At 46.9% G+C, this 24,220-nt stretch overlaps 1 protein-coding gene across 1 annotated transcript; it reads left to right on the top strand.

Moving 5' to 3' along the window:
- The first annotated feature begins 1,223 nt into the window (after positions 1-1,223).
- LOC144591182 (putative G-protein coupled receptor 139) lies at positions 1,224-22,215 on the top strand. Its single transcript, XM_078395471.1, has 3 exons — positions 1,224-1,293; positions 5,899-6,787; positions 21,978-22,215. Exons 1-3 carry the CDS (start codon positions 1,224-1,226, stop codon positions 22,213-22,215), a joined length of 1,197 nt encoding a protein of 398 aa, XP_078251597.1.
- Positions 22,216-24,220: the final 2,005 nt, after the last annotated feature.

Below are 24,220 nucleotides of genomic sequence, written 5' to 3'. Positions count from 1 at the left end.
TCAGCCTAATGGCAGCTTAATGGCAAGACGCAATAAAGTGACCGAGCGAAATATACCGTCAATGCGGAAGAGTCAATTGGGGAACAGAGGAAATGCTGAAAACGTCTCATTTACGTGGATGTGTCCGTACATCCATCGGTATAATATCCGCCAGCGAACCGCATGTTCCCCTAAAATCACTTCATACCACACTTCTATGTGCTGCAACCGGTTATAATTGATCGGTGACCGGGAAACAACGATCCGACGCAAAACCAGAGAGCAGTGCTGAACTACTATCCAACTCCTTGATGACCTAGCTTTCACCCTTGGTCGGACTTTGCTGGCTTTACCTTGCACTAAACTTTATTACCTAATTATGTATTCCCTTATCACTGTGACTAGATCGATCGTAACCATGTGCTGTCTTTCTGCGGACTGGTTAGCACGCGACAAACGCTTTTCACTGTACCTCGGTATACGTGACAATATATTAAACTCATCTAAACTAAACTAAACTAAACTAACCTAAGCTTAATTATTAAAGCGGTTTAACCTTTATGACACTAAATTGTCAACCTACTAGACCGTGAGAACTTTATGAATAACTAGTCCAAGTGGACCCGTTGGGCCCAAACCTCTCGTGCATTGGTGCAGCAACCTCTCCTCCCCCCCTCCCCCTCCCCTCTCCCATCCCCCTCCCCCTGCCCCCTCCACCCTCCCTCCCTCCCTCCTCCCCCTCCTTCCCCTCCCTCCTTCCCTCCCCACCCCCTCCACCCACTCCCCTTCCCTTCCACTTCCCGTCCCCCTCTCCCCTCCACCCTCCCTCCCTCCCTCCCACTCCCTCCCTAGGAGACAGATTTAAACTTTAAAATGTGAATAATTTAAAAAATATAACACCGATTTCAATGAACCTCTTCCATTAGCACCAAAGGGACGACGGTGAGTAAAGTGGGCATGAAATTGTCGCGCTATCGTGTACCGTTTTGGCTGGAGTTCAGGAACAAACAAACAAACGAAAGTTTTAGTATATAGATTGCATGTAATACCCTCGATGAACTAAACCAATCACACATGCACAATGAGTAAAAATAGTTCTTCCTAACTGTTTGTTCAGTGGCCTGTGGCTGACGTGACTCTGGAGGGCGCTAATTAGTCGTTGCGTGGTGTATAAGGACACCTTGATCAGGTGCATGTGGATAGTTGGAACGCTTCGAACGACTGAACGCTGCTTCAGGTAGAAAATGGAGTATCCGGCGATTTTCCACGTCGCAAGAATTTACTATCCTGTACTTGCAGCGATCGGCATTCCTGGTAAGGGACTAGAGCGGACTCGGCGACCGTTTCAAAAGTTAGGTGGCGCAGCGGTGGAGTTGCTGCCTTACGCCTCTTACAGCGCTTACAGCGCCAGAGAACCGGGTTCGACCCTGACTACGGGTGCTATCTGTACGGAGTTTGTACGTGACTTGCGTGGATTTTCTCCGAGAACCGGTTTCCCCTCACACCCCAAAGACTTACTGGATTGTAAGTTAATTGGCTTGGTAAATATTTTTAAATGTCCCCTGTGAGTGATGGATCGTGTTGATTTGCGGGGATCGCTGGTCGGTGCGATTCGGTGGCCGAAGGGCATGTTTCCGCGCTGTATCTCTAAATTAAACTAAAGTAGACTTACACTTGGACCGCCAAGGCCAAGTTGGTGGTTGCTAACCATTTTAAATTGCCTGCTCATTCACATACTGATGTCTCTGACCTGTGCCTTTGCCAGAGTGAGGCCGCACACAAAACGAATGTCCAGCACCTCACATTCCGCTTGAATAACTTACAACCTGATTGATTGAATTCTCCAATATTAGGCAACTAAAATACACCCACATCCGCTCCCATCTCCCACTCACTTTTTACCACCGAGCCTCGCACCTAATTCTATCCAAAACCTCCCCTTTCATTGCCATTCCTTCCTCTGGCTTTGCAATGGATATCCTTTGCCCGATCTCACAACTTTTGTCTTTTGACCTCTGCGCATTTCAGTTTATTTCTGAGGTACAGCGCGGAAACAGGCCCATCGGCCGACCAAGTCCACGTCGACCATCGATCCCCGCACACTTACACTATCCTACGCACACTCGGTACAATTTGCACATGTACCAAGTCTATTAACCTACAAAACTGTACGTCTTTGGAGTGTGGGGACCAGGGCACCCGGGGAAAACCCACACAGGCCACGGGAGAACGTTCAGTCGGGAACGAACCGTGGTCTCTGGCGCTGCCAAGCGCTGTAAGGCAGTAACACTACCGCGGCACTACCGTGCCGCCCCATGTTGAACCATTTGCTCATCTTTATCCACATATAATTCGCCTACTTTGCCCCGTCGCGCCTCTTTTATAGCGTTCTCCCACCATCACAACCAATGTGAAGAAGGGACCTGAGCCATTGCCTGACCCGCTGAGTTACTCCAGCACTTTCTACCTATCCATGTTCTCCAGAGATGTTGTCTGATCCGCTGAGTTACTCCAGCACTTTGTACCTGCCCGTGTTCTTCAGACATGTTGCCTGACCCGTTGAGTTACTCCAGCACTTTGTACCTGCCTGTGTTCTTCAGACATGCTACCGGACCCGCTGAATTACTCCAGCACTTTGTACCTGCCCGTGTTCTGCAGAGATGCTGTTTGACCCGCTGAGCTACGCCCGCACATTGTACCTATCCGTGCTCTCCAAATTGCCTTGGCCCACTGAGTTACTCCGATACGTTGTGTATGTTTTCCTTTCAGTACTACCATTCCTTGTATCTGCTATTTGCGTGGCTCGGCTTTCATAATACTCTTCCTACAACGTTGACTAGCCGTTTATTACGACACTACAGATCTCACTGAATGGACGTCGTGAAGAGAATTAGGCTGTTAATAGACAAAAAATGCTGGAATAACTCAACGGGACAAGCAGCATCTCTGGAGTGATGGAATGGGTGACGGTCGGATCGAGACACTTCTTAGACCCTTCTTTTCGACGCGAAACGTCACCCATTCCTTCTCCCAGGAGATGCTGCCTGACCCGCTGAGTTACTCCAGCATTATTTGTCTATCTTCAGTTTAAACCAGCATCTGCAGTTCCTTCCTACACAAATTATTCTGTTATTTAATTTTCAAATATTGCTTCATATTACATTAATGGTTCATTCTATAATGAAGTTTGAAGTCGAATTTCAATGTATTCATTTGCAAATTTTATTGCATTATCAATCTGAGCGCAAACTGGATGCAGTTATTACTTGTGCAGAGTACATGAAATAATCCAGACTGCATACAGAGCGCAGACCCGATAACATTCAGTGTTAACACTGATCTACACAAACTACGAATATGGACACAAAATGCTGGAGTAACTCTGCGGGACAGGCAGCATATCGGGAGTGAAGGAATGTGTGACGTTTTTGGTCGAGACCCTTCTTCAGACCGAGACTCACGGGATGAGGGAAACGAGAGATATAGACGCCGACGTCGAGAGATATAAAACAAATGAATTAAAAATACGCAAAAAAAGTAACGATGATAAAGGAAACAGGCCGTTGTTAGCTTTTTGCTGGGTGAGAAAGAGAAGCTGGTGTGACTTGTGTGGGGGAGGGGTAGAGAGAGAGTGAATGCTGGGGTTACTTGAAGTTATAGAAATCAATATTCATAACACTGCAAGCTGGTCAAGCGAAATTTGAGATGCTGTTCCTCTAATTTGCGTTAGCCTCACTCTGACAATGGAGGAGGTGTCGGACATAGAGGTCAGTGTAGGAATGGGGAGGGGGATTAAAGCGCTTGGCAACTGGGAGAACTTGTTCTTATTAAAGCCAGTTATTTGAAAACAGAGAAGCAAATAAATTTCGAGCAGTGTAAATTTCATCACGGACAGGGAAATTGAAACAAAACACGACAATAAAGTTGCCATTCCTGACGACGTCAGTCTTCCATATAAAATAAAGGCTGCATGTTCACCTTCTCCTGATCAAACAGACACAAATGTAAACGGCGCTCCGCTCACTGCATAATAGAACCGCCCAAATCATGCTTAAATATGCTGATACCCTTCCTGCTACTTGACCGCCGGCGTGAAACTGGTGAAGTCTCAGTTGTCTATCAATGGCGGTGCGTCGGTCTTACAGGCCACCCACAGGCCTTCTCAATCAAACCAGGTGGTTAGTATAACTGGTGGTAAGACACAAGGTGATGGAGTAACTCAGCGGGCCAGGTATCATCTCCGGAGAAAAGGAATAGGTCTCGTTTGGGGTCGAGACCATTCTGCGGACTGAGAGTAGGGGGAAAGGGAAACGAGTGATACAGACGGGAATGTCGAGATAAAGAACAAACTAGACCAAATCTCTCCTGCATTGGTGCAGCACCCTCTCCCCCCCTCCGCACTCCCCCCTCCCCTTCCCCTGCTCCCGCCCCTCCCCTTCCCACCCTCTCCCTCCCCCTCCATTCTCCCTCCTCCCCTCCTACTTTCCCCCCATTCCGTTCCCCCCACTCCATCCCGCACAACCCCCGTTATTCTCACCTCCCCCTCCCTCCACTCCCTCCCCTCCTCCCTCCCTTCGAGATAGATTTAAACTTTAAGAAGTGAATAACTTAAAAAATATAACAACGATTTCAACTAACACCAAAGGGACGATGGTAAGTGAGGTGAGCCTCAAATTGTCGCGCTATCGTGTACCGTTTTGGCTGTAGTTCAGGAACAAACAAACAAACAAACGAGAGTTTTAGTATATAGATGGATGAAGGATATGCAAAGATGTAACGCTCATAAAGGAAACATGTCAGTGTTAGCTATTTGTTAGGTGAAAACGGGAAGCTGGTGTAAATTGGGTTGTGTGGGGGGGGGGGGGGGGGTGGGGGTGGACAGACAGCAGACGTCTCAAACCAATAGCCAGATCGGGACTATTTTTCTCATCCTCATTCTTTAGGAAACGGGGCTTCCCCTCTTCCATTATAGATGAGTCTCTCACGAAGGCCTCCTCTACATACCGCAACTCCGCTCTTGCTCCCCCTCCCCATTTGTAATAAGGATAGAGTCCCCCTTGTCCTTACCTTCCACCCCATCCGCCTGCGTATACAACATATTATCCACCAACATTCCCATCACCTCCAACGGGATCCCACTACTGGCCACATCTTCCCATCTCCTCCCCTTTCTCCTTTCCGCAGAGATCGTTCCATCCGTTACTCCCTGGTCCATTCGTCCCTTCAAACCCAAACCACCCCCTCCCCAGGCACTTTCACCTGCAACCGCAGGAAATGCAACACCTGTCCTTTTACCTCCCCCCTCGACTCCATCCAAGGACCCAAACAGTCTTTCCAGGTGAGGCAGAGGTTCACCTTCACCTCCTCCAACCTCATCTATTGTATCGCTGTTCCAGATGTCAAATCCTCTACATCGGCGAGACCAAACGTAGGCTCGGCGATCGTTTCGCTCAACACCTTCGCTCGGTCCACCTTAACCAACCTGATCTCTCGGTGGCTGAACACTTCAACTCCCCCTCCCACTCCTTGTCTGAACTTTCTATCATAGGCCTCCTCCATTGTCATAGTGAGGCCCACCGCAAATTGGAGGAACAGCAATTCATATTTCGCTTGGGCACCTTACACCCCAGCGGTATGAACATTCACTTCTCTAACTTTAGCTCTGTCCCTCTCTTCCCCTTCCCCTTCCCAGTTCTCTCACTGCCTTCCTGTCTCCAACTCCATCCTTTCTTTGTCCCGCCCCCTCCCCTGACATCAGCCTGAAGAAGGGTTTCGACCCGAAACGTCACCCATTCCTTCTCTCCTGAGATGCCGCCTGACCCGTTGAGTTACTCCAGCTTTTTGTGATACATTCGAATAAAATAACGTCTATCTAATTAGCTGAGGAAGCATATCTTTAAAAATTCTTCTTTCTTTCAGTTAATTTATTGGCGATTTTGATCCTGTGCCGCGGAAACTATGGTCTCTCCAAGTGCGTTACCCGCTACCTGGTGGCTATGGCGGCAGCGGATCTGATGGTGATAGGCGTTAATGTCGTACTGGAGCAGATAAATTATATATATGTGTATGCAGAATTCTTGATCACTACTCCAACTTGCGCTCTGATAATCGTCGTACGAGCCGCAACCACGAGCTGTTCCGTTTGGTTCACTGTCGCATTTACTTTCGATCGATACATCGGTATCTGCTGCCAGAAGCTGCGGAATCAATACTGCACCGGGGGAATAGCGACTGCGGCGATAACAACAGTGGTGGCAATGAGTTGTGCAAAGGCTATCCCATATTATTTTGTAGTGGAGCCAAGGCGTTGCCTCGGCACAGCTGAATACCTTACGTCACCTCAGTGGAAAGCCTATGACCTGTTTAGCAATATCATGACTCCGTTATTGCCGTTCGGGACTATTCTGCTGCTTAACGCTTTAACAGTTCGACATATTATAGCGGCAAATAAACTTCGTCGGAGACTCCGAAAGAGTCGTGAGGATCAGAAAGATTCGGAGGTAGAGAACCGGAGAAAGTCAATGATATTGCTCTTCGCGCTATCAGCCAATTTCATATTATTGTGGATACCCAAAGTTGCTTATGCTGTGAACTGGCAACTATCAAACTATGCCTACCAGGACAAGTATTTCAGCAGTCCGATATATATCCTACAGGTGTCTGGATTCATGATGCAGTTGCTCAGTACCTGCACCAACTCCTGTATCTATGGACTGACGCTGCGGAAATTCAGAGAGGAATTCAAGAGCGGGATCAAGTGGTTGTTTGCATTAAACGGACTGCTCTGTAAAAAACAAGAGAGGCAATTGTAAGTTCGTTCTTCTCAATAAATGTCTAGAAAACCCTCAATTTCTAGCTTGTTTCACGAAGGTGTCTCAAGTCACGAGATGGTCTTTTTTCCAGCACTAATATTCTAATTGATTGAGTTTAATCCGGATGAATGGGTCTGCGCAGTGGGCACGACCCAGATGTGCTAAATCAATTCATTGTTGCTTTGTGATATATTAATGGCATAGATTAGTTAACGCCGAATACCTACTTTCACGGTAGGATTCGTGAATCGTATCCACCCTACTCCTTTGGCGTCATCTCGTGTTCTGGGTCTAACACCTCCCTTTAAGTGTGGATATATTTGCACCTGCTGGCATTCATTTCAAGAGGGCGAGAATATAAAAACAGGGATGCAATGCTGAGGCTCTATACGGCGTTGACCGCATTTTGAATATTGTGAGCAATTTTGGGCACCATATCCGAGGAAGGATGACCAACCTCTGGAAAGGGTCCAAATGATGTTTACAAGAATAATCCCAGGAATGAGGTAACATATGGTGAGGCCACATCTGGAGTATTGTGTGCAGTTTTGGTCTCCTAGTTTGAGGAAAGCCGTCCTTGCTATTGAGGCAGTGCAGCGTATGTTCACGAGGTTAATCCCTGGGACGGAGGGACTGTCACATGAGGAAAGATCGGAAAGACTGGGCTTGCATTCAGTGGAGTTTAGAAGGATGAGAGTGGATCTTATAGAGATGTATAAAATTATAAAAGGACTAGACAAGCTAAATGCAGCAAAATTGTTCCCAATGTTGGGGGAGTCCAGAACCAGGGGACCCAGTCTAAGGATAGAGAGGAGGCTATTTAAAACTGAGGTGAGAAAAAACATTTTCAACCAGAGAGTTCTGAATTTATGGAATTCTCCGCCACAAAAGGCAGCGGAGGCCATTTCACTGGATGCATTTAAAAGAGAATTCGATAGAGCTCTAGGGGCGAGCGGAGTCACGGGATTTGGGGAGAAGGCAGGCACAGGATTGCTGCTTATAAATGATCAGCCATGATCACAATGAATGGTGGTGCTGTCTCGAAGGGCCAAATGGCCTCCTCCTGTATGTATTGTCTATGTTTCTATGAGTTTTTGACGACACTGGGCCTGAACTCACTCGAGTTTAGAAGAATAAGGGGGGACCTCATTGAAACGTACAGAATAGTGAAAGGCTTGCAAAAAGTGGATAGAGTCAAAGAGTGAAAGACTGATACAATTTGAAACATGCCCTTTAGCCCAACTTGCCCACAGTGGCCAATATGTCCCAGCTACACTAGTCGAAACTGAGTACTTCGAAGTTCACGATAAAATAGGCAGAAGTCAGCATGGATTTGTGAAGGGGAGGTGTTGCTTGAGAAATTTCCTGGAATTCTTTGAGGAATTAAATAGCAAAACCGGCAAAGGAGGATCAGTAGATGTTGTTTATTTCGATGTTCAGAAAGCCTTTGATATGGTGCCACACGTTGGGTTGCTTAGGGAGATGAGAGCCCCAGGTATCAAAGCGCAGATACTAGCATGGATAGCAGGTTGGCTGGATGGCAGGAGACAAATAGTGGCAAGGAAGCGGACTTTTTCTGGGTGGTCGCCAGTGACTAGAGGAGTTTCGCAATAGTCGGTGCTGGGGCCGCTACTCTTCACGTTTTATATAAATGATTTGGACGAGGGGATGAAGGCTTTGAGGCAAAGTTTGCGGATGATACTAAAATAGGTGGAGGGGCAGGTAGTGTAGAGAAAGCAGAGACTCTGCAGAATGACTTGGACAGATTGGGCGAGTTGGCAGAAGAGGGGCAGATGAAATATACTGTAGCAAATTTTGTAGTCATAAATTTCAGTAGTGGGAATGAAGGCGTAGACGGTTTTCCAAATGGGGCGAGAATCCAGATATCGGGGGTGAAAAGGGACTTGGGTGTGCTGGTGCAGGATTCCCAAAAAAGAATCGGCAAGTCGAATCGGTAGTAAAGAAAGCAAGCTCATTTATTTCAAGAGGGCCTGCATACAAAAAAACAGGAATGTAATGTTGGGGCTCTAGAAGGCGCCGTAAGACCGCATTTGGAATATTATGAGCAATTTTGGGCACCATATCTGAGGAAGGATGTGCTGGCTCCGGAGAAGATCCAGAGGATGTTTGCAAGAATGATGCAAGGAATAGGAAAGTTGACCTCTGATTAGCGTTTGTCCGCACTGGGTCTGCACTCGCTGGAGTTTAGAATGAGGGGGGACCTCATTGAGGCATACAGAGCAGCAAAAGGATTGGATAGAGTGGATGTGGAGAGGATGTTTCCATTAGTGGGAGAGTCCAGGACGTGAGGTCATAGCCGTAGAATTAAAGGACGCTCTTTTAGGAAGGAGACGAGGAGAAATTTATTCAGTTAGAGGGTGGTGAATCTGTGGAATTATTTGCCACAGAAGGCTGCAGAGTCCAAATCTGTGGATATTGTTAAGGCAGTGATAGATAGATCCTTGCTTAGTACTGGTGTCATAGTTTATGGGGAGAAGGTAGGAGAATGGCTTTAGGAGGGAGAGATAGATCAGCCATGATTGAATGGCGGGGCGGCCTTGATGGGCCGAATGGCCTAATTCTACTCATATTTCTTATGACCTCATGACTTTATGACCCACATCCTCCTGCGCTCCAAGTAAAAGAGTCCCAGCCTACTCAATCTGTCCCAATAGCTCAGACCCCCTAGTCCTGGCAACATCCTCGTAATTCTTCCATATATCATGTAGGAGGGAATTGTATACTTTGCCGTACCCTATATTTGACTTTACTCCGATCGGCACAGAAACAAAATAAAACAGCTCGTAGATCAGTGGTGAGTCTATGTAACGAATCGGTTTATTAAAGGGTTTTATCAATGTACATAATATAGAAGTGTGAGTAAGCCCTAACTGCTTCCGTTAAATTAGGGCATTTGCAAATATTTACGCCAGCCATGACCTGGGTGGCGAATCTGTGGAATTCTTTGCCACGGAAGGCTGAAGATGCCAAGTCTGTGGATATTGTTAAGGCAGAGATATATAGATTCGTGATTAGTACAGGTGTCAGAGATTATGGGGAGAGGCAGGAGAATGGGGTTAGAAGGGAAAGATAGATCAGCCATAAGTGAATGACGGAGTAGACTTCATAGGCCAAATGGCCCAATTGAACTCCAATCCCTCTTACCCTTATGAACTTTTGACCTTCTCCCGAACATTGGGTCTACCAGATTTAATTAAACCCATCCACCTGTACTGTGATATGGAAAGAGGTTACTGCACAGCTGTAGACACACAAAAATGAGGGGGGAGGATTAGTCCGGTAGCATATTATTCAATTAAGTATTGCCCAGTGGTGTGTGGGCTGCACGAATATGCTCAAGCACTTGACTGTACAACATGGGCAGTTGAATTCTCAGAGCCCATCGCTTTGATGGGGAATATAATTCCACATTCTCCTCAGAGTACAGTACAAAGTTTAGAGACAGGACAGTTAACATCAGTATCAGATAACCGACGAGTGAAATTGGAGAGTATACTATGACCAGCGGACAAGCACGCACACAGTCAAAGACAATGTGGTGAATCCAGACAATGCTGCGAAGGAAGGAAGAGAGCACGAATTCAAAGAAGAGGTCGAAGAGTTAGAATATCGTCAGTCTGTAGGTGAACCTTTGGAGGGGTCAGATGTGCAAGAATCATACGTGGATAGATCCAGGAAATATTATAAAGTTACCCACGAACAGCATGTGTAGTGATAGGTAGAGATGGAAAAGTGGTGAAAGGGGAGCAGATTCAGGGGACAGGATCAGCAAAGGTCGCAGAATTTGTGGCCTTGACCCAATTTGTGACTAGGAGAGTGGGCAGCGACTTGGCAGATGAAATTTAATACTGATAAATGTGAAGTTATGCATTTTGGGGAAAAAAATCATAAAGAAAGTTATTTTCTAAATGGGGAGGAGCTGCGTGGTAATACAACGCAAAGGGACCTGGGGGTACTAGTACATGAATCACAAAAAGTTAGTATGCAGGTGCAGCAAGTGATTAGGAAGGCCAATGGAGTCTTAGCCTTTATTGCCAGGGGGGTAGAGTATAAAAGTAGGGAGGTGTTGCTGCAGCTGTGTACAATATTGGTAAGACCGCATTTGGAATACTGTGTGCAGTTTTGGTGTCCATATTTAAGAAAGGATGTACTTGCTCTGGGGGCAGTGCAGAGAAGGTTTACACGGTTAATTCCAGGGATGATGGGGTTGACATATGAGGAAAGGTTAAGTAGGTTGGGACTTTTCTCATTGGAGTCCAGAAGAATGAGAGGCGATCTTATTGAAACGTATAAGATCGTGAGGGGCCTTGATCGGGTGGATGCGCTAAAGATGTTTCCGATGATCGGGGAGACCAGAACTAGGGGGCATAGTCTTAGAATAAGAGGGGGCTCTTTAAAAACTGAGATGAGGAGAAACATCTTCACTCAGAGAGTAGTTAGTCTGTGGAATTCGCTGCCTCAGGGAGCTGTGGAAGCCGGAACATTAAATAACTTTAAAACGGAAATAGATTGTTTTTTAATAGACAAGGGAATTAGGGGTTACGGGGAGCGGGCAGGAAAGTGGACAAGAGCTATTGTTAGTATAGTAAGACCTGAGTAATCTCCTGGACAAGTTTCGATCGCCTAGCTTGGGGTCGGAGAGGAATTTCCCGGATTTTGTTTCCCAAATTGGCCTGGGTTTTTAACCCGTTTTCCGCCTCTCCCAGGATATCAGACGGTACTTTTGGGTGGGAAGAAGGGCGATAGTGGGAAGGTGGTTGGGGTAGGATCAGCCATGATCGTATTGAATGGCGGAGCGGGCTCGAGGGGCCGGTTGGCCTACTCCTGCTCCTATATTCTTGTGTTCTTGTGTTCTTGACGCAGACCCTCAAGTTAAGAAAAGGAAAGACAGTGAAACTCTATACGACAGCAGAAATGCCTTTCGGGTTGCACATAATTACACCGATCAGCCAAAACATTATGACCACTAACAAGCGAAGTGAATAACATTGGTTATCTTTTTACAATGACACCTGTCATGGGGTGGGATAGATTAGGCAGCAAGTGAACAGTCAGTTCATGAGGTTAATGTGTAGGATGCAGGAGAAATGGGCAGGAGCAAAGACCTGAGCGACTTTGTCAAGGGCTAAATTGTTATGGTCAGACAACTGCGTCAGAGCATCTCTGAAAAGGCAAGGCTTGTGGGTTGCTCCCGGTCAGGAGTGGTGAGTACCTACCGACAGTGGTCCGAGGAGGGACAAACCATAAACCGGCGACATGGTGTTGGGCGCCCAAAGCTCATCGATGTGCGGGGGCAATGAAGGCTACCCCGTCTGGTCCGAACCGACTGTGGGAAGACGACAGGCCGGTGGAGGGAGTGTGATGCTCTGGGCAATGTTCTGCTGGGAAACCCTGGGTCCGGCCATTCAAGTGAACGACATTTTGACACGTGTCACCTACATAAATATCGTTGCAGACCAGGTTCACCCCTTCACGGCAGTAGTATTCCCTGATGGCAGTGGCCTCTCTCAGCAGGCTAACGCGCCCTGCCACACTGTACACATTGTTCGGGAATGATTTGAGGAACATGATGAAGTGTTCACGGTGTATCCCTGGCCTCCAAATTCTCCAGATCTCAATCCGATTGAGCATCTGTGTGGGATGTTCTGGATCGACAAGCCCGATCCACGGCGGCTCCACCTCGCAACGTACGGGGCTTGAAGACCCTGCTGCTAATGCTATGGTGCCAGAGCCAAGTCAATCACCCGATCTAAAGCCAATTGAGCATGCCTTTACTGACGAAAAAACTGAAGGGGACTTGCCGCCAAAGTAAGCACAAGCTAAAGATGGTTGCAATACAGGCCTGGCTGAGCATCACCAGAGAAGACACCCAGCAACTGGTGATGTCCGTGAATCGCAGACTTCAAACAGAGATTGCATGCAAAGGATATGCAAGAAAATACCAACCATGACTAGTTTCATTTACATGACATTGCTGTGTCCCAAACATTATGGTGCCCTGAAATGGGGGCACTGCGTATAAACACTGTTGTAATTTCTACATGGTGAAACCAAAATGAAAAGACATGGCCTTTATTAAAATCTGACAATGTGCACTTTAACCACACAAATCTCAAATTGTGGAGTACAGCGGCAAATAAATAAATGACGGGTCTTTGTCCCAAACATTATTGAAGGCATTGTATGTCTCTCTATTTTCCACAACTCTCCTGCTCGCCCTCACTCCCCACTCCTACGCCTTTCGAGGGAAGTGCGGTTAAAACGATTAGTCACCATGGGATGTAACAGCTGTCCCTATACCCAGGCCCTCAAACTCCTAGTCTCCTTCGAGGTGAGACTGAAGCGCACAGGCACCTCTTCTAATCTCATCTGATCCATGCGATATTCCAGATATGGCTCCTTTCAATCGCCGTGGTCAAGTGTAGAATCAGCCCCTGTTTCGCCAAACACTTACCACCGTTCCGCCAAGGCCTGCCAGATCTTCCCGTTGCTAACTATTGTATCTCCCCATCCCACACTGACCTTTCTATCCGGGGTCTTCTCCATCGTCAGAGGGAGTCTGCAGGAAAACTGAAAGAACGCCACTTCATGATCAGCTTTGGTACGTTATGGTATGAACATTGAATTTTCCAATGTTCCGTAACTGACGTGCAAATTCCCGTTTCCCCCGCTCTTCCTCGTGTATCACACGGACTCAACACCTGTTCATCCCCATTACCTACCCTTCGACCGATATTCCTTTCTCTCTCTTTCTAATTCCTTCCTATTCAATCTTTTTCAGCCAACGGTCGTCCCGACATTCACTAAACGGCCCTTTGGGGCTCATTTTTAAATGGGCTGTCCCTGTGACTCACTCACTCACTCTTTCCCGCTCCCTACCCCCTCCACTCTAAACTCTGACTCACCATCTCCCAGAAAGCTTTCCCACACCTCTCCTCTCCAACCGCTCTCTTACCCCTTCCACCAACCCCCTCACCTCCCCCCAAAATCCCCCTTCCCCAAACCACCCCTCACCGTTCCCTCAAGGATCTCCCTCTTCCCATTGCCCCAAATATTCCCTCAACCCCGTCCACCACAAAATCACTCCTCCTTCTATCATCCTTTTCGTACCAATCTCTCTCTCACTGCAACTTAACACTTGCTCATTTCTCACCTGCAACCTCTCCATCACCTCCACTGCGAACTTTCCTTCATCCCCTACCCCAATCCACCCCACCCTTCCGCAAATACCTCCTCAAGCCTTCCCCCAAACCCTCCGAAACAGTATATACATTGAATTCTCCAATCTTCGGTAACTTCTAAAAAGCGTTTCCTTCCTAATCCTTTGCCCACCAACACCACTTTCTTCTTTCCACCACTCCATTCCCCTGACCCTTGGCTGACCCAACACCAGTTTCTCCCGCCCCCCTCACTGAAGGTCTGCTAACTAGCTTCACAGTCCGCAACTATGTTCAACAATTTGCTTATCATTAATATACAACGTGAGGTGCAGCGGCCCCAGCACCATGAGGTGATCCGATGCCAGCCTTGATTTGTCCTGTATTTTTCCCTGCTCTCTCCACTACAATGTCTGAAGAAGAGTCCCGCCCCGATATGTGAGCTATCCATTTTCACCAGCGTTGGTGTCTGTCCGTTGAGTTACCCCAACATTGTGTCTCTATCTCAGCCATCCCAATATTGTCATGTTCATCAGTGTTAGGAGCAGTATTAGGCTATTCAGCCCACCTTGTCTACTCCCCCATTCAAACATGGCTGATCTATCTCTCCCTCTTTACCCTATTTTCATGCGTTCTCCTCATAACCGCTGACACCAATATTAATCAAGAATCTATCTATCACTGCCTTAAAGATATCCACTGACTTTGCCTCCACAGCCTTCTATGGCAAATAATTCCACAGATTCACCACCATCTGACTAAAGAAATCCCTACTCATGTCGACACCATATTCCATCTGCCACTCTCCGAAACCATCAAAGTGCTCTGCAGAGCCCCTGCTTTCTCTACACGACCTGCCCCTTAACCTATTTCCGTATTGCCCACAAAGCCTTCAACCCCTTCATCCAAATCATTAATATACATCGTGAAGTGCAGCGGCCCCAGCACCGAGCCCTGCAGAACTCCGCTCATCACTGGCAGCCAACCAGTAAAGCGCCCCTTTTTTGTCACTCTTGGCCTTCTACCATCCAGCCAAACTGATATCCTTGCTAGTATCTGCCCTTTGATACCATAGGCACTCATCTTGCTTTGCAGCCTCCAATGTGGCACCTTTTCAAATGCTTTCTGAAAATCTCGGTATACAACATCTACCGATTCTCCTTTGGCTGTCCTGCTATTTGCTTCTTCTAATAATTGCAGCAAATTTGGCAGGCAAGACGTCCCCTTCACAAAGTCATGCTGACTTCGGCCTATTTTGTCGTGAACTTCTAAGTTTCCCATAACCTCATGTATCACAATGGACTCTAAAATCATATCAACCACCGGATGGACTAACCGGCCTATATGTCCCACTATTCTGCCTTGACAAGATCAAGTCAAAGTGTGATTATCCTGCAGTAACTGACATTCCAAAACATTCCCAACACCGACAAGACACGGATCAGAAGCAGAATTGAATATAATTAGCGACCAGTGGAAATTACTGGAATACAACAGGGAACTGCAGGGGCTAAGCTATTTAAATCCTCAAATATGACTTGCTGGACAAGACCAACTGTAATGGAAACAACCTTGCTGGTGGTATACGGATTTCTGGGTCCGTAAACGGACGAGCGCTGGTAGACTGCAACAGGATAAAAATGGGGAAAGGGACAGGGCAAGTAGACGGCGAAGGAGTATAATGTATGAAATGCGATGTTACCCATTCTGGGAGAAGCAACAAAATATATAAATAGTATGAATTTACACCAAGGCATCTGTGAGTTCTACGAGATGAAAAATAAAATGTTACATGCATGCACAGCAAATAATTACAAAGGCTGTCGTAAAGTCAGTGTTTATTTGCAAATGGTTGGAATATTATCATAAGGCGTGTGGGTGCAACTTTACAGGGTGCTGGTAAGTCCACAATTTGAGGACTGTGTAAAGAGATTCACATTGGAGTCCATGTAGAGTAGGTTCACCAGACATTCATGGGATAATGTAGGAGACGGTTTCGAAGAAAGAGTAGATTTTATTGAAATAAAATTATGAGGAGGACCAAACTTGAATGCAATGAGAAAGTTTCTCCTTGTGCAGGTTTCTAAAACTGGGGCACGTTTAGTTAATTGTATTTTTGCCACATGTACCGAGGGACAGCGAATAGCTTATTTGTTGTGTGCTATCAGGTCAGCGGAAACACAATACATGTTTACTCTCAAGCTGTCCACGTTGTACAGGTACACAATAAAAGGCATAACGTTTAGAACAAGACAAGGAGGAAGGGATGAAGGAAGGGAGGAGAGAGGGAGGGATAGAGAAGGGGTAGAAAGAACGGAACAGAGTTTGTTTTAGTTTATTGCCGCGTGTACCGAGGTATAGTGAAAAGCGTTTTTGTTGAGTGATCCCCGGCCAGCAGATAGACGACACATGATTACAATCGGGCTATCGAGATTGTACAGGCACATTATAAGGGAGTAATGTTTCGTTAGAGGGAGAGAGGGAGAGAGGATAGAGAGAGAGAGGATAGAGTTTAGTTTAGTCTTGTTTATTATTACACGTATCGGGGTGCAGTGAAAAGCTTTTGTGTTGTGTGTTATCCAGTCAGTGGAAAGACTGGACATGAATACAATCAAACTGGCCACGGTGTACAGATACAGGATAAAGGAAATAACTTTTGCTGCAAGGGATGGAGGAGAGAGAGCGACAGAGAGAAGGCGAGGAAAGCGAGAGGGAGGGATAGAGAAGGGGTAGAGAGAGAGGGACAGTAGTTGACTTCATGATTTTCACGTGTATCGAGGTACAGTGAAAAGCTGTTTGGCTGCGTGCCAACCATTCAGCAGTGACAATGCATGATTACCATGGAATCGATTAGAGTGTACATATACGTGACTGGGGGAAAACGTTTAGTACAAGATAAAGCCAATAAAGTCCGATCAAAGATAGTCCGAGAGTCATCAATGAGGTAGATAGTAGATCAGCACTGCTCTCTGGTTACGGTAGGATGGTTCATTTGCCTTATTTATTGTATTGTTCACTGTGTACTATGTTTACATAATCTGTTGTGCTGCTGCAAATAAGAATGTCTTTGTGTTCTTACTGGCATATGTGAGAATAAAACACTCTTGGCTCTTAACTGCTGGGAAGAAACAGTCCCTGAAGCGTTTTCATACTTCAGTAACTTAAGCCAGATAAGAGAGGGGAGAAGAGGGAATGGCCGAAGAGGGACTGGCCATTGATTATGTAGCTGGCCTTGCCAAGACAGCGTGAAGTGTAGATGGAGTCAATGGAAGGAAGGTTGGTATGTGCGATGTCCAGGCTGCCTCCACAATTCGCTGAAATATCTTGGTCTTGGTCCCAAACCAAGCTGTGATGCATCCCGAAAAAATGCTTTCTATGGTGCATCTGTTGAAGTTGGTGAGAGTTATAGGGGACATGCCGAACTTCTAAGGAAGTAGATGCATTGGTGTGCTTTGTTCGTCGTGCCTTCAATATGGATGGTCCAGGAAAATTTGTTGGTGATAGTGACAACTTCTGTTGGAATTTGAAGTTTTCAGCTGTTTCTACTTCGGCACCATCACTGAAGGAGGTGTCGAGAAATCTACCTACTGGAAGCTGGCCAGTCGTTGAAAGCAAATGGGGTTGGTTCCAACGGCTCGGGACGATCCTGAATCTGCTCTGCCTTTCCCCAGCTCAGTTCAGCCAGTACCAGCGCTCCGGCATGGCCTCAGTTGCGGCAGGTTCGATTTCGCTGGGAAATGGGGTAGAGAGGGAAACACATCCACTATGATTGAATGACAGAGTAGATACGATGGGCTGAATGGCCTAATTCTGCTCCTATGCCAAATGGTCTAATATTAATTGCATTGAAGTAAACACAGCCCATTAGGTTCAGCATATTATTTCACCTCTCCCCGCGTCCTTACTATTGCTGACCTATGCCATCTCATCGTGCAGTGGAGTTGCTGACTTACAGCATTAGAGACCTGAGATCAATCTTCACCACGAGTTCTGTCTGAACGGACTTTGCACATTGTCCCTGTGTAGGTTGTCCCCGGGTGCACCTGGTTTCTCCCTCACTCCAAAGACGTACAGGTTGGTAGAGGTTGGTAGGTTAATTGGCTTCGATAAACGATTATAACATTAATCCTGGTGTGTATGATAGTGCTAGTATGCAGGGTGATCGCTGTTGGCACGAATTTGGTGGGCCGAATGGCCTGGTTCCATGCTTTATCGAGAAACGAAATCACTCCAACCGTTTTCTGACCTAATAGTGTGATTCCCACCCCTGTGCCCCTTTAGTTGAAACTCTCCCGACATGCACTAGCCTCTTGTTTGGATGGATTTGTGATGTTCAGGAACTACAGAGGTAAATTACATCCATGCTTTCCAAGTCCAAGGTTGGTAACCACTGGGACACACAGACAGCAGAGGAAACGGCAACTTTTTCATAATTACTCAAAAAAATAAGATGTCGAATGAACCCAATGCGATCCTGAAATTTGCTGCCAGGGTGAATACGTCGAGGGCGATATCTGTTGTGGTCACCCAGCATCAGAGGACTTTGCTTCAAAATAAGAATACCAAACAAGCGTCTGTCGTGTTTCAGGCAGCGATTCATTTTGAAGCTACGTCCTTTTATCCTGCGGTTATGCCGGTTTGCTACAGATCCTCCCATTACTGGAAAGATCCTATGCACATCCACTCTATCTCGCCGTTTCATTCTTGTGGCGAAAATAGATGAACTTCGAGCTTGGAATTGGTGCTTGGGATCAAGATGTTGTGGCCTTTCCGGTCAAATTGTTGTGAAAAGGACATGACTGGCAGCTCAATGCTCCGGGATTTCTTTAATGTTTTAGATGTGACATGGAGGGAGGGTAGAACGTGGAGATTTCTACAAATAAGGCGACTATCACCCCCCTGACTACAGGTGTTATCTGTACGGAGTTTGCACATTCTCTCTCGACCGCTTGGTAGCCTATGTGTTCTTCGGTTTCCTCCAGATTCCAAAGACCTGCAGGTGAATTTTTTAATAGACTTCTGTAAATGTTCATTAGTGTGCAAGATAGTATACGGCTGACCAATGGTCGTTGCAAACACGTTAGCAAAAGGGCCACCTTCCATGCTGTATCTCCAAAGTAAACTTCATTTAACTACCAGCAGCTGACGATCCTGTCCGCGGGAGAGATCGTGGTTTTTTTCGGGACGTCCCGATCATTATATCAAGATACATCAGATCATAAATCTTGAATCGTTTTTTTGGCATTTGATAGCTGACTGGATAACGAGCCATTTTAACATTATACAAGTGTTAATACAAAGAGTGATCGAGTCATAGAGCGATGCAGTGTGGAAACAGGCCCTTCGACACTCGACTTACCTGCCTGCGCCTGGTTCATATCCATCCAAACTTGTGCTATCCATGTACCTGACTAACCGCTTCTAAAACTTTGGGATAGTCCCAGCCTCAACTGCTTCCTCTGGCAGCTTGTTCCGTACACCCACCACCCTTTGTGTGAAAAGATTACTCCTCAGATTCCTATTCAATCTATTCCCTTTCACCTTGAACTTATATCCTCTGGTCCTCGATTGCCCATACTCTGGGCAAGAGACTCTGTGCATCTACCCGTTCTATTCCTCTCATGATTTTATACACCTCTTTAAGATCACCTCTCATCCTACTGCGCTCCAAAGAATAGAGACCCAGCCTACTCAACCTCTCCTTATAGCCCAGGCCCTCTGGTCCTGGCAACATCCTCGTACATCTTCTCTGAACCCTTTCAGGGTTGAGAATATCCTTCCTATAACATGGTGCCCAGAATTGAATTGAACACCATACTCTAAATGGGGTCTCACCGACGTCTTATACAAGACTTCCCAAATTCTATATTCAATACCTTGACTGATAAAGGCTAATGTGCCAAAAGCCTTTTCGACCACCTGTGACTTGACTTTCAAGGAACCATGCACCTGCATTCCTAGATCTCACTGCACTACAACGCTCCCGAGAGGCCTACCATGCACTGCGTTGGTCCTGTCCTTGTTAGACGTCCCAAAATGCAACACTTCTCATTTCCCTGTATTAAATTCCATGGTCAGTGTCTGTAATTAATCTTGGATCTTACACCTTTTTTGGAGCATATACTGCTCTATCAACAGCAGGAACACGTTCATTGGTTATATTAATCTTGATTGCCCGTTGTAATAATATTAAATACTACCCTCAGGTGAATAATTTTTTTAAAGTTTGAAAATAAAAATGGGAGCTACAGATTGAGTATTGGCGAGCTGAGCATCTATGTAGTGCCCAAACCCCACTGGAGAATAGCAGTTCCAGCTGGAAAACACAAGCTGCAGCTCTGCTCAAAATGCAGGCATTTCATATAAATGACTTCAGGACAGTCAAAGGGAAGATGCACATTCATAGGGTGAACATCAAGGTCGACTGAAACAGAATGACCATTTCAGCCCTCTTGGCTGTCCCTGCATCGTTTAACAGAAAGGTTTCTCTTTGCCATGGTCCAGTTTGTCAATTAATTGAATGGCCATTTTCCCCTTCAATGTGTGTATCTGGGATAGGGACACTGAAAGGGATACTTGAATCATCTGGTAGAGTTGAAAACGAACTAATGTACATGCCAGGTAATTATATTATTTTGCTCTTTATATGCACATTTTTATAAAATTCAACACCCGTTGATGTTAACTTCCTCTGACCGCGAAGGTAGACTGGAGTGGTTACTAACCCCGAAAAATGCGGAAATGGTTAAGAAACAGTCGGTATATGTCAGCGGTGTACCAGGCGCAAAAACCGCAAGCAGCTGCTGCTGTGTTTGGCAGAGATAAATTGTACTTATGAGGTAATTAAATGCCATATCTAAAGGAGTCGCATTTGTCCCAGTCGCAACAGGGACAGAGTCCACCTAGTCCTCATCATTCATGCCTTCAGCCGTCGCATATCGCACATAAGCCTCCGACATTTTCGCCACCCACCACGAGCCACATCTCTGCCATTTCCGCTTTCGGCAGAGACCGTTCCCTCCATAACTTGCTGGTTAACTGATCGCTGCTCACCCAAACCATCCGCTTCCGAGGTCCTTTACCCTGCAACCGCAGGACATCCGACACCTATCTACCTCATCCTTCGAATCTACACAAGGACCACGACAGTCCTATCATGTGAGGCAGGGGCTTACTTGCAACTCCACCAAACACATTTACTGTATTCACTGTTCCAGGTGTGGTCTACGGTTTCCGGTTCCGGAACTGTGCACGCGGCAGCTCCAAATTTGAGGAAGGATATTCTTGCTATTGAGGGCGTGCAGCGAAGGTTTATTAGATTAATTCCCGGAATGGCAGGACTGTCATATGTTGAAACACTGGAGCGACTTGGCTTGTGTACACTGGAATTTAGAAGGATGAGAGGAGATCTTATGGAAACGTATAAGATTATTAAGGGGTTGGACACGTTAGAGGCAGGAAACATGTTCCCAATGTTGGGGGAGTCCAGAACAAGGGGCCACAGTTTAAGAATAAGGGGTAGGCCATTAGAACTGAGACGAGGAAAAACGTTTTCAGTCAGAGAGTTGTGAATCTGTGGAATTCTCTGCCTCAGAAGGCAGTGGAGGCCAATTCTCTGAATGCATTCAAGAGAGAGCTAGATAGAGCTCTTAAGGATAGCGGAGTCAGGGGGGTATGCGGAGAAGGCAGGAACGGGGTACTGATTGAGAATGATCAGCCATGATCACATTGAATGGCGGTGCTGGCTCGAAGGGTCTAATGGCCTCCTCCTGCACCTATTGTCTATTGTCTATTGTCAGCTAGCCAACAGTCGATTGTCTTTTTCTTTATTTGTACTTGTTTAATTCACATTTATTTTGTGGTTTGTTTTGGATAGTTAGTTAGTTTATTGCACCATGTTGTGGTGGGGGAAACGTTTTATCTCTTTCCTCGTTGCGGAGATAATTTTTCGCCGTGCCCCCGTCTCTGCACTGCAAGAATCAGCTGGTCGCTTTGTTGACTAAACCAGGGATGACCTGCAGGAGCTGCGACTGGCTGGCTTTGCCAGGGTTACACCAGAAATCCCCAAGGAACTGAGGAGGGAATACAGGGGATGCCGGACTGGAGTAAAACGACGAGCGGAGAAAAGGAGGTACGAGCCATACTTGCCTGCCATCACAACGAGGAATGTGAGATCGTTGGCGAACAAGATGGACGAGCGAGCTGTGCTGTCCCAGAAGGAGTACAGTGAACGGGCGGCACGGTAGCGCAGCGGTAGAGTTGCTGCTTTACAGCGAATGCAGCGCCGGAGACTCAGGTTCGATCCTGACTACGGGTGCTGCACTGTAAGGAGTTTGTACGTTCTCCCCGTGACCTGCGTGGGTTTACTCCGAGATCTTCGGTTTCCTCCCACACTCCAAAGACGTACAGGTATGTAGGTTAATTGGCTGGGTAAATGTAAAAAATTGTCCCTAGTGGGTGCAGGATAGTGTTAATGTACGGGGATCACTGGGCGGCACGGACTTGGAGGGCCGAAAAGGCCTGTTTCCGGCTGTATATATATGATATGATATATGATGATATGATATGAAAGCAGTGTGATTTGTTTCACTGAGACATGGCTCCACGAGGACATACCAAAGCTTAACACCAGTGAGGAGGACTTTCAGACTGTTCGGTGGACAGGGACTTCAGTGAGAGTGGCAATTGTAATGGTGGGGGACTTGGTATTCTCGTTAACAACAAATAGTGCAACCCTGGTCACATCACGGTTAAGGAGCGTGTGTGTCGCCTGGACATTCAACTGATGGCTGTGGAACCACGTCGATACTATGTGCCCAGGAAATTCTCACACGCCATTGTGATGGCTGTTTACATTCCTCCGTCCGCCAACCGTCTGCGCACGTGTGACGTCATCCCCACAATCACCGCCGGATTCCAGCCACAACACCCGAGTGCTTTCATCGCTATCTCGGTGGAATTCAACCACGTGACTTTGTTCGCTACCCTGCCCACTTTCACACGGATTATTGACTGTCCCACGAGGGATATGAAAATATCGGAGCTGCTGTATGCCAATTTTAAAGAGGTCTACAGCTCCATCGGCATTCCGCCACTGGGACGATCCGACCACAATCAGATTCACCTCCGACCAAGCTTTAAGCCAATGGTCCAGAGGCTGCCTGACCAAAAGATAAGTGAGGAGGTGGTTACAGGACATTGATGGACTCACGGACAGTGTTATCAGCTATATAAAGTTCGGTGTGAATAACGTTGTCCCTGAAAAGACTTTCCCCAACATCAAGCCCTGGGTCAGCAGTGAAATAAAGGCCCTTCTCAACCAGAAAAAGAGGGCCTTCAGAACGTTGACAGAGAGGGGATGAAACGGGTACAGAAAGACGCGAAGTCGAGACTAAGGCAGGACAGGAACGACTACACGATGACGCTGAAGTGGAAACGTCAGCAGAACAACATGAGGGATGTGTGGAACGGTGTGGAGCACTACAGTATACAAGACGACCAGTGGCCTGGGGAGGGAAAGGAATCAGGACCGGGCCAATGAGATAAACTTGATTTTTTAAAATAGTTTCGATGGTGGGACCTCTCCCCATCACCCCCCCCCCCACCCCTGCTCTGCGTCAGCTTCTCCCGCTTAATCCCCCTGGTGCATTTCCTCTGCCCTTTTCCGAGCCTGGCCATCAATGCTGAGCAGCTGTGGAAGGAGCTGAGCAGACTCCACCGAGGCAAAGCTACGATAGTGTCAGCCCTAGGATACTCAAGGCGTGTGCCAGACAGTTGTGCGGAGTGCTGCAGCATACCTTCAACCTGAGCGTGGAGAGGGTGGCTGAGATGTGAAAGGCATCGTGCCTGGTTCCTGTACCAAAGAGGACGGGCCCCAGCTCCTCCAATGACCACAGGCCAGTGGCGTTGACTTCGCACATCATGGAGTCCCTGGAAAGGCTGATGTTCACTCACCTGCGACCCCGGTTAAATCCTACCTGGACCCCCTGCAGTTCGCTGACAAAACAAAGATGGCGGTTAAGGTCGTCATCATGCACCTGCTCCATCGTTCCTACGCTCACCTGGATATGCCGGAAAGGATTGTGAGAGCCATGTATTTTTTACTGCTCCAGTACTTTTAACCCCATCCGCCCTGTGCTGCTCGGGAGCAATCTAACGAAGATGCGAATGCATGCTCCATTGGTGTCCTGTAACTCCAACTACCCGATCACAAATTATCTGGGCTACAGAACTGTGTTTCGTACACGCCAG

The sequence above is a fragment of the Rhinoraja longicauda genome, unplaced genomic scaffold (assembly GCF_053455715.1).
Source record: "Rhinoraja longicauda isolate Sanriku21f unplaced genomic scaffold, sRhiLon1.1 Scf000645, whole genome shotgun sequence".
Lineage (NCBI taxonomy): Eukaryota > Metazoa > Chordata > Chondrichthyes > Rajiformes > Arhynchobatidae > Rhinoraja > Rhinoraja longicauda.
Note: the sequence above shows the minus strand (reverse complement) of the source record. Positions and strands in the feature narration are given on the sequence as shown.